General features: G+C 46.9%; 1 protein-coding gene across 1 annotated transcript; it reads left to right on the top strand.

The window, feature by feature from the left end:
* Nucleotides 2413–9563, top strand: LOC102189305 (putative killer cell immunoglobulin-like receptor like protein KIR3DP1). Its single transcript, XM_018063126.1, has 9 exons — nucleotides 2413–2446; nucleotides 2587–2622; nucleotides 3776–4054; nucleotides 4979–5278; nucleotides 6352–6651; nucleotides 7627–7677; nucleotides 8408–8530; nucleotides 9247–9299; nucleotides 9408–9563. Exons 1-9 carry the CDS (start codon nucleotides 2413–2415, stop codon nucleotides 9561–9563), a joined length of 1332 nt encoding a protein of 443 aa, XP_017918615.1.

The following is an 11374-nucleotide window of genomic DNA, read 5'->3' as shown; positions in this document are numbered from 1 at the left end:
TTTCCATAAGATCCAACAATTCCAGTCCTGAGCATATATCTGGGAAAAAAACTATACCATGAGAAGATTCATGCACCCCTTGTTCACAGCAGCAAAACTTACAATAGCCAAGACATGGGAACAGCCTAATTGTCCATCGAGAGATGAATGGATAAAGAAGATGTATATGCTTATACACACAGAGAATGGAACACCACCCAGACATTTACAGAATGAAATCATGCCATTTGCAGCAGCATGGATGGACCTGGAGATTAACATATTAATGGAAGTAGACAGAAAGAGAAAGACAATTTTCATGTGATATCACCCGTATGTGGAATCTAAAAGGAACATATCAATGAAACAGGAACAGACTCATAGACATAGAGAACAGGCTTGTGGTTGCCAAGGAGGGAAGGATTGGGAGCTTCGGATTAGCAGACAAAATCTATTTATACATAGAATGGATAAAGAATGAGGTCCTACAGTATGGCACAGGGAAATTTATTCAGAATCTTGGCATAAATCATAATGGAAAGGAATATGCATGTCGAGCTGAATCAATTTGCTGTACGGCAGAAAAGAACTATACTTCAATACATTTTTTTAATTTTTAAAAATCTGTATGCGAGACAGTAAAAAAGATGTGTAGAATAGTTTTTGGACTCTGTGGGAGAGGGTGAGGGTGGGATGATTTGGGAGAATGCCACTGAAACATGTATAATATCATATATGATACGAATCACCAGTCGAGGTTCGATGCTTCAATGCATGATACTGGATGCTTGGGGCTGGTGCACTGGGACGACCCAGGGGGATGGTACAGGGAGGGAGGAGGGAGGAGGGAGGGGGGTTCAGGATGGGGAACACGTGTATACCTGTGGCGGATTCATGTTGATGTATGGCAAAACCAATACCATATTGTAAAGTAATTAACCTCCAATTAAAACAAATAAAGTTATATTTTAAAAAATGTGTGGTTTAAAGATCTGCAATGAAACACTACATGGCAGTAAAAATGCACAAACTGAAATGACAAGAATACAGATCAATTCCAAACATGATATTAAGTAAATAAAAGGAGATTTTAAGAAGGGTGACTGTACTGTTACTCCATTACATACATCATGATCAAGAGGAGACCTGATTTATTGCTTAGGGAGCATCATTAATGTTAACAACCCCCACCCCCAGCACAACGGTGTGGAATCGCTGCCCTTACTGAGGTTCTTTCCTGTCTATGAACAACAGCTGAACTGGGTGTACGTCTGTCCTTGGCCTCCTGAAACAGCTGGGCCATTGTGTCCCAGTTTGGAGTTGGTTGTTGTGGGCACGCCCCTCATTCAAGCATGCTGGAGCTTGGAAGTCTCTACTTGACATATTTTGTGTTCATCTGAGTATCTAGGAAGCAAGGTGGTCTACTTGTTTAGGCAGAACAAATCCCCCTCCCAAAAAACACCACAGTCACCTTTACACACGTTATCTTTGTGTACATGTGTGGTCCTTGGATTGGAAAGGGAGGAAGAGAGAGACAGAGAGAGTGTCTGTGTGCAAAGTCTCCACTCACAGTCACGAAATAATTTCAGATGAAGAAGAGTCAGAGAAACACAAATATCACATGATATCACTTACTTGTGACATCTAAGAAAATGAACTTATTTACAAAACAGACTCACAGAGAAGGAACTTACGGTTACCAAGAGGGATAGTGTCAGGGGGAGGTTATATGGTAAGTTTGGGATTGACGTATACACACGGCTATGTTTTAATGGATGACCAACAAGGACCTACTGTATAAAACAGAGAATTCTACTTAATATTCTGTAACTACCTAAGTGGGAAAAGAATTTGAAAAGCAAGAGATGCATGTATATGTATAACTGAATCACTTTGCAGTACACCTGAAACTAACACAGTTAGTTTCTTAATCACATATATTACAGTGCAGAATTTTTTCATATTTTCAAAGAGCCATAATACACGTCTGGTCCTCTCATAAGAATGCAGAATCAAAGACTCTATTAATGAGTCTTTAATTGGCAATCTGCACTGAGCCTGACATATGAGGTGGGAACATGTGGTTTGTCTTCTGTGAAGAGTTAAGGTGAATGAGATTTATCATGAGCTTGGGAAAAGCATCTTGCATGCTATACATTGAATCACAGTTACTACTTCTTAAAGGCAGCAAGATCTGTTCGAATCCTCTTACGTTGATAGCATTTAGAGAAACAAAAAGTGATGCTCGGGTGGTGAGGCGGGCTCAGTGAGGCGGCTCAGGTCAGACTTCCATCCCTGGTGTGAGTACAGGCTGGCCATCTTCTCATGTGACATCAACCAGGCTGACTGTACCAACAAAACCGACCGTCTTCCGCATCCTGTGACTCTGTCAGCTTTGCTCAGTTCTGCCTCCTGTCTCACAGAAGCAGAGCCATGAGCCCCACACTCCTCAGCCTCCTGAGTCTCGGTGAGTCTGAAAAGACAGTCAGAAAGGGTTATGGTGGAAGTCGGGGGGTCCTCGCACCACTGCCCAGGTTCCCTGGATGAGGGTGCAAGGAGCGCGGGGTCCCTCAGAACAAGCCATCTCTGATGGGGTTTTCCTCCTAGGATTCTGTGTGAGTCTGAGGATCCGGGCAGCTGTGGGTGAGTCCTCCCCATCCCTTATTTCTCTTTTGAGCAGAGCAGTTGTGGCTGATGCAGATGACACTGGGGGCTGGGGTGAGACCCCTGTCAGTACAGTGAGAGCCGTGTGTCCTGTGGATCCCAGGTCCTCCTATTGGCATTGATACTCATCTTCACTCTCCCCAGAGGTTAGCCCAGCTCTGGACTCTGGACCTGAAGGCACAGTGTGAAGTCTGGCAGCTGGGAGCTAGGCCCATTGAGTGCCATTTCAATTATGAGACGGGAGCAAGAGGCTGCACCCCACAGACCCCTCTTGGACAAGGTGGCTCATGGCCTCTCCATCCAGCCTTTGACAGGATCTGCAGGAGCACACACTAGAGCTGACCCCAGGGAAGGGTCTGGACCTCAGGCAGGGCCTCCTGGACCTTGTCACAGATTTGATGTAGGTTACCTAACAAAGGAGCGAGGGTCAAGGTTTACTTCCTTCTTTGCAGGCAAGTGGGTTTTCACTGCTTAGTTGTGTTAGTGTTAGTCACTCTGTCGAGTCCAAATCTTTGTGACCCCACGGACCATAGGTCACCAGGCTCCTGTATCCATGGGATTCTCCAGGCAGGAATGCAGGAGTGGGTTGCCATTTCCTTGACCAGGGGATCGTGCCAACTCAGAGACTGAACCCTGCTCTCCTGCATTGCAGGAAGATTCTTTACCATTTGAGCTACAACAAAGGCAACACGGAAGTCCTTTCCCTTCTTGTCCAGGCATCAATTTTTTTTGGTGATGTTTTCTTTTGCCTGCATTGTGCAGGTTGCAGGATCTTAGTTCCCTGATCAGGGATTCAACTCGGGCCCTTGGCAGAGAAAGTGCTGAGTCCTAACCACTGGACCACCAGGAAATCCCCAATGACTTGTGTTTTGAGAGAAAGTTTCTGAACATTTTGTCAACCCAAGGAGTGAAGAATTATTTCCTAGAATCATATTCTTAGAACCTCATGATGTCCGTCCTGCATTGACTGTGTCTCTGTCTGTCCCCAGGCCCCAGGTGTCCCTGAGCATCAGGCTGATGCACTTTAGGGGAGGAGAGTTGGAAGAATTGAAGGGGAAGTGCCCACAAGGGCAGTGGGGAGAGGGGATCATTCCTAGTTTTCTCTCAAAGCCTGTGTCTCCTTCTCTCCTAGGTGAATATGAGAAGCCCTCTTTGTCAGCCTGGCCAAGCCCTGTGGTTCCCTTAGGGCAGGCTGTGACTCTTCATTGTCACTCCGGTCCTCCATTTGTGATATTCAGACTGCTCAAAAGAGATGGGGCCCGTTTGCGCAAGCTCCAGGAACAACAGTTCAACACCTTCCCCCTTGGCCCAGTGACCAGAGAACATGCCGGGTCCTACACATGTTCTGGAGCCAACTTGTCTCGCTCTGTGCGGTCCAATGTCAGTGACCCCCTGCCGATTGTGGTCACAGGTAGGAGGGGTGCAGCCCAGCCTGGGACATCCGCGCCTGCAGGCAATCCTACCCTAGGTCCACGTGCCCGTGCAGCCAAGACATCCTCAGGACTCCCAGCCAGAACTGAAGCAAGGAAAGAGAACCAAGTCTGAGAGTTTAAACTCAGGGTGTTAAATAGAGGGATGTGTTCCCCTGGCTCAGGAAGCAGGAGTCTCCCTAGGCATTAGTTAGACAGGATGCTGCCACTGCCTGCCAGCTGGGAGGATGAGGGGGGATCCTGATCCAGCACCTGCCACCCAGTAGGGAGCTGTAATCCCATATGAAGGAGCTGGGGTCCCAGTAAAGACCACGTCAGCCCAGGAATGTCTCCAGAGGCGTGAAGTGGCGGTCAGAGGTGGGGAAATGTTCACTTTTTTCTCCACCTCCTTCCCAATCTCCTGCCAATCATCACCCACATTCTAGGAGACGAGTGTGAAGGGAGCCAAGTATGTATTATACCTGGTATGTATTCTACCAGAGAAGCAGACCCACCCCAGGGCCCCCCCACGCATAAAGGGATGGGATGAAGTTAAGAGCACTGCAACCCACTCCAGTATTCTCAACTGGAGAATCCCATGGACAGAGGAGCATGGTGGGCTACCATCCATGGGGCCCCACAGAGTGAGACACAACTGAAGTGACTGAGTATGAATTCATGAAGCTGAGAGCAGATCCGACAGCTAAAGAGCTTAGAATAAACACAGAGGAGGCTGGAGGTCTTGAGCAAAGAGAAACAGAAAAGCATGAGCCAGAGCCTGAGAACAAGGCTAAAGAAAATGCACCAGAACACACAGGGAGGGTAATTGGCTTTGATGGTTCACAGACATTTTTCTCACCTTCAGATGTCAAGAATAGCACCGAGGCGAGGTGACTCACTGAAGCTCACAACCTCTTTGCTCCTAGGTGTGTCCACAAAACCCTCCATCTCAGCCCACCCAGGCCCCCTTGTGCGTGCGGGAGAGAATGTGACCCTCCGCTGTCACTCATCAATGCTGCTTGACAAATTCATCCTGCAGAAAAAAAGCAGCACAGGGCATTTCCAGAGACGTGGAGAGATGCTCACTGGTGGGCACGCCCCAGCTGACTTTTTCATTGGCCCCATGACTTTGGCAAGTGCGGGCACCTACAGATGCTATGGCTCTCTCAGACACTCCCCCTATGAGTGGTCTGCCCCCAGCGACCTTGTGGACATCATCATCACAGGTGAGTGTGACCAGACTAGTCCCTTCTGTTCTCTGTGTCACAGAAGGCCTGGTGTCCAGTCCAGCATCAGTACTGGGAGAGAATGACAGGCGTGTAGAGGCACTCACAAACTCGGGAGAGGGAGCAAACCAGACAGAGAGGAGGTGTGAACACGGAAGGGAAAAGAGAACAGAGTCCCTGCTGTGTGCTAAGGGGAAGACACAGCTGGTGACAGAGGGAAGCAGCAAGAACGTGAAAGATCGACACATGGAGAAAAATGCACCAGAGCAGGGATGCGGGCAGTTCCCGCTCAGGCAGCCACTGATGGTGGTTAAGGGGTTGGTTTCCCACTTTCATGTCAGAGCTCCTTTCCTCAGTCAGCAGCACATGCGGTACCAGACAGCCTGCAGTCCAGCCCCTGGGTGATCAAGATGGAGGTCGACACTCTGACATTGCTCAGCCTCTTGGTTTAACGCATCCTTGCGCATAAAGTGGGGGCAGTTGACCCTCCAACCCTCCCACTGAGGAGTCCCTTCCAGCCCCTGGGGGTGGGCATGGCAGCCCGGAACACGCCCTCAAGAATGAGACAGTCAAAGATCAAAAGAGATTCTGGCAATTTCCACTCCATAATCTCTTCTTCTGGGTCAATGCCTTGTTTTCTGACAGTCCCAGCAGTAGTTAGTAAGTTCCCTTTATTTCAAGAGAACCGCACATATTTGATTTTTTAAGTTTATTTTTATTTATGTTTGTTGAAGTCTACTTGATTTAAGATGTTGCTAATTCCTGTTGTAAAACAGAGTGATTCAGTTATTCATATATATATATATATACACACTTTTTAAAAAAAAGGACATTAAATGACAATCCGTTTGAAAAATTATTAATTTGCTCAAGAGGATTTTAAATGACACCCCATTTTTAAAGTTATTCTGAAATTTTTCCCTGTGCTGGGTATCCCTTGCTGTGGGTCTTTCTTCCTGGCGGTGGGCGGCCTTCTCACTGCAGTGCCTCTCTTGTTGCACACTTCTGGCTTTAGTCCTGTACTTAGGACTAGAGTTACTTTGTGCTCTGAGATCAAGGTCTCCTCCTTCTAGGTCCGTCCAGGAAACCCTCTCTCTCAGCCCAGGGAGGCCCCGTGGTGAGGTCAGGAGAGAACGTGACCTTGGTCTGCAGCTCCGAGAGTGCCTTTGACCAGTTCCATCTGCTCAGGGAGGGGGAGGACCTTGGGCACCCGTTTGCTGGAGGGCAAAGCCCCCATGGAGAACTCCAGGCAGAGTTCCCTCTGGGTCCTGGGACCCCAGCCCACAGCGGGGTCTACAGGTGCTACGGCTCCTTCACTCGCTCTCCCTACTCGTGGTCAGACTCCAGCGACCCACTGTTCCTGTCTGTCACAGGTGAGGACCTCTTCCCGGCCCATGCTTTCTTGTTCCTGTTCAGTCGCTATGCTGTGTTCAACTCCCTGCCACCGTGTGGACTGCAGCACGACAGACTCCTCTGTCCTTCACTATCTCCTCCTCGTGGATCACAGCCTTGTAGTGGTGAAGTGGCCTTTGTACCTCAGAGATGGTATAAGCCAGTCGTGCAGGGTCTCCCAAGCCTGACGGGTCATAGTTAAGAGTCCTGACAAAACGTGGTCCCCTGGAGGAGGAAATGGCAACCTACTCCAGCATTCTTGCCTGGATAACCCAGGAAGATTCCCATGCTTTACATTATAGTAAATGAGATTGCCCTGGGCAAATCGTCCATTTGGGTTTTTGCATAACATCTTACTGTATCATGAGCTCTATCTCAAGGGCTCCCTATTGGTGTCAGGGGAACCATAGTGTTTCTGGAGAAATGGAGGCAATGAGAACCAGAGAGGAAGAGAGATGGTAGATGGCATCTCAGCCCTCTACCACCTCCTGTATGGATGCTCCACAGCAGAGTCCTGTCTATCCAGGCAAATACAGAAAAGGGTCAGGGTCAGGGTAGATCCAGGGTGAGGAGAGGCTGGGCTGATTTTGGAAGATCAGAAATTGCCTTGGATCCTTGCTGTTAGTGTTTTCCCAGAAGCAGCTCTGACATACAGGTGATTCCCAATTAATGAGCACAGACACTCATTCCTGGAGCAGAGAGGATGTCTCTAGCTTACAGCTGTCTTTTGCCACCAGGCATATCCTTCCCGCCTCCTTCCACCATCCCTTCTCCAGGATGGAGGGTCTACTCAGTGCATTCATGGGGAGGGACCAGAAGCTCTCCCTCCCCCATCAGTGGTCTGAGGGATGACAGAGTCAAGGACAGGCAGGAGGTCAACCTTCCAGAAAGAATAGTCCTCATTCAGTGGGTATGAGGAAGGTTACTGTTCAGCCCTTCTGGCTTTTCTCCCCTAGGATCCACTACAAGTACTTGCTCGTCAACCATGGATCCACAGACCACAGAAGGTAAGCAAGACGGTCTCCTATCTCAGCAAGTTTTCGAGAAGACAGGGGGCTCCTGTGTGAGTGCTGGCTCTGCCACCTCCCAGCTCTGTGACTTTGGACTCCTCAATGTCCCTGTCATGTCAGCATTGGAGACCGTTGTCTGCCTAGAACCAGAGGGGGCATTGAGCTTCTCATGGTCTGTGACTGGGAATTTCTAAATTGAACAAAGCAGGTCAGAGTGACCTAACCCCATACTAAGGGAGATGCTCACCCTCCCTCCACCAGGATCTTTGGGGAAGGATGGCGGGGGAGGCGAGAATTTTAGGGAGCACCTTATATATGTGTTATTCCTGTTAGTGTTTTGTGAACTAAGCATTCCAGAGGTCAGAAACAAGTGTCATATCTTCTTGAGGATTCCATTCCAGGTCTATGTGGATGGAGGGGGAAGTGTATTGTGGATTAAAGGGTCACATTCACTGAAAAACACCATGCCTTGTCATAATGTGCAGCAGAGAAAAACTGCATCAGTGACCGGGGGACCTTGGTTCAGATGCTTGCTAGTTTTTATGGCCTCTTTACTTTATCCACTGCTAGCATCTCACCTGGATGCTTTGGTACTGCCTGGGACGTGGAAACCATAATTGATCAGGTTGATAGATGCTGACAATTTGATGCAAGGATACAATAAATCCAGTGTGTAGGGGCACAGAAGTGCAACGAATACCCAGACCTTCCATTTGCTTGTTGGCAGAAGCACCGTCTCCTCAAGAACACTCCAGCACATGGTACATTGTCCTTGGGCTCTCTATAGCCTTCACCTCTACCAGCATCATCCTCTCTGCTCTTGTCTGTCGCTGGTGTTCTACCCCAAATCGTAAGTCTGAAGAGTCGAGCTCAGCATTATCTGACCCAGGGGGAGGTGGGCTCATAGCAGAGAATGGCATTTTCACTTCCTGCAGGTTAAAAACTGATTTCCGTTGTTGTAATCCCTGATCGAACATCTTCCTGAGATCCATGTAATCCTGTTCTTTTTATGAAAATATGTATTCATTTATTCTTGGTGGCATGAAGTCTTGGCTGCAGCATGGGGAATCCTCATTGTGGAGCTGGGATGCAGTTCAAGGCTGCAGAGCTCGTGGGCTCAACAGTTGCAGCATTGAGGATAGTTGCTTCAAGGCATGTGGGATCTCAGTTCTCCCACCAGGGATAGAAGCTACGCTCCCTGACCTGAAGGTTGACTCTTAATCCCTGGGCCACCAGGGACATTCCAAGCCCTGTCTTCCCTTCAACTACAGCCATCCATTTTCCTGTCCTACATGATCTTGGGACTCTGCTGATATGTAGAAGAGCTTGGTCCACAACAGAAGACATAGGATGGGTCCATGGGTTTGCACAGGTTCCTGAGACAGTCCATGAATGGCTGGGCTTGTATATGGAATGTTTTGTTTTGTTTCATTTAGTGGAAAAGACAGGCTCATCAACCTGGGGCACACCCCTGCCTTTTTCTGGCTTTGATGTAACTATCAAAGTTACAGAGGTCTGGAATAACTGCATCCACCCTGAAGAGCCTTGACTCTCTTCCATTCACAGATGTTGCCATCATGGAAGGAGAGCCCATGGAAGACAGAACAGTGAACGGTGAGGTGAGTCCTCCAGCCAAACCTTTGCCATGGTCTGAGCCCCTCCAATGTCCAGTGTCCCAGCCTTCGAAGATCACGTCTCAGTCCATCATCTCACCTCTCTCCTCTCAGGACTCTGCAGCAGAAGACGTGATATACGCTCACTTGGACCTCAGGACCCTCTCCAAGAGACGGTCCACTCCCGCTCCCCTGAGGCCCATGCACCCCTCTGCCGAGCCCATTATCTATGAGGAATTCAACATAAACCAAGACCATGCTGAGCCCTGACCTGTCCCCATAATCTGAGCACTAGAGTGCTACACATCAAGGACCTAGATCTCTTGTTAAAGGGGTCACTCATAGACACCCCTTCTCCTCCAAAGCAGCTCAGCATCTCTGAGGTGAGGAGTGGAGTCCAAGAATTATGGTAACATCTTCAAAATTCCCACCATCTCTTAATAATCTCCTGGCTATTCTAGGACTCTATTGTAACTACATAACTGTTTGGGGAGATGCTATAATCAATCACTCATACTAGGTAGCTTATCATGATCACCCTACTTTTTATAAAATTCTAATAAAGCATTAAAAATTTTGCCAGTTGATTCTTCAAATTATTCAGTTTAAAATAAAACAAAACCAATAAAAGAAAACCCCTCTCAGTAACATTTTACAAGGGTAAACTTATTTACAGGCCGAAACAGACTTGTAGACTTAGAGAACAAACTTAGAGTTACCAGAGGGGAAGAGAGGTGGGACAGATAGAGGGGAGTTTGGGATTGACGTGTGAACACTGCTATATTTAAAATAAAATGCTTTCCGTGAAAAAATAATAATGCTAGTTGGCAAAATAAAAAGATGAAGTGTACTCTGTTTGAGATAGCCAGTATGGTGCCACTAACCATGTGAGGCTGAATACATGCATGTTAAGGAAACTCAGTCATGTCCGACTCTTGTGACCCATGGACTGTAGCCACCCAGACTTGTGTGCATGGATTCTCCAGGCAAGAATACTGGAATCGGTTTCCCTTCCCTTCTCCAGGGGATCTTCTCGGCCCATCGAACCCAGGTCTCTCATGTCTCTTGCAATGGCAGGCAGACTCTGCACCACTGAGCCTCCAGGGAAGCCCCCTCAGCTTTCTAAAAAGAACAAAGTCCTGGCTTTTGAGAACATGGATTGACTTGGAGGGCATTATGCTTAGTGAAATAAGTCAGACAGGGAAAGAGAATTGCTGTATGTTTTCACTTATATGTGGAATCTAAAAATCAAAATAGGGATTTCCTTGATGCTCCAGTGACTAAGACTCTGGGTTCGCAATGCAGGGGGTCCAGGTTGAATCCCTGGTCAGAGAACTAGATCCCACAAGTTACAACTAACAAGATACCACATTCCACAACTCAGATCTGATGCATCGAGATAAACAATAATAAGTGTTAAGAAAATAAAAATAGATGAACAAATATAACCAAGCAGAATCAGACTCACAGATTCAAAGAAGACACTAGTGGTTACCAGAGGGGAGGGGTGGGTGGGTGTGAGGGGCAGCAAAGTATGCAGAGTGGATTAAGAAACACCAACAACCATTTATGAAATAAATAACTCACAGGATGATAATGTCCAGCACAGGAAATATAGTCAATATTTTATAAATTTTGTATTGTGTGTAGTCTCTGAGAATACTGAATCACTATGTAATATGCATGTAGCTAATATAATGTTGTAAGCCAACTATACATAAATTATTAAAAATTGTTTCATTTTCAAGGAAATGAAAATGGCCATGCATACATAGAAAAGAAAATACAATATAGGAAAATCCATAAATTAAAAAAATCATGAAATTAGCATTTTCCATAAAGACAGTTTTACTGTGGATGTCATAGAGATGGTTGAACATTAAAGATAAAATATAATGCTTGAAAAAATTTTAATATAGGAATGAAATAAGAAATCCTATGAAAATCATATGAAGAATGAAAACAGAAAATAATTCAGTGCCTCAGAGTCATAGCAGATTAGATATTGCAGCATACATTTTTGGTAAACTTTTAAACGTAGCCAAAGGTAGGTTGGGTCAGAGGTTGTGGTTCAAGCTGTT

This window comes from Capra hircus, chromosome 18 (assembly GCF_001704415.2).
Source record: "Capra hircus breed San Clemente chromosome 18, ASM170441v1, whole genome shotgun sequence".
NCBI lineage: Eukaryota > Metazoa > Chordata > Mammalia > Artiodactyla > Bovidae > Capra > Capra hircus.
The sequence above is the reverse complement of the archived record's forward strand: the minus strand, read 5'-3'. Positions and strand labels throughout refer to the sequence as shown.

What these genes read in the sequence shown, in the direction of transcription:
- LOC102189305 (XM_018063126.1), top strand. Translation starts at nt 2,413, where the DNA reads ATGAGCCCCACACTCCTCAGCCTCCTGAGTCTCG. An exon ending in CCTCAGCCTCCTGAGTCTCG is followed by an intron (nt 2,447 to 2,586) that starts GTGAGTCTGAAA and finishes TTTTCCTCCTAG; the next exon opens with GATTCTGTGTGAGTCTGAGG. An exon ending in CCTGCCGATTGTGGTCACAG is followed by an intron (nt 4,055 to 4,978) that starts GTAGGAGGGGTG and finishes CTTTGCTCCTAG; the next exon opens with GTGTGTCCACAAAACCCTCC.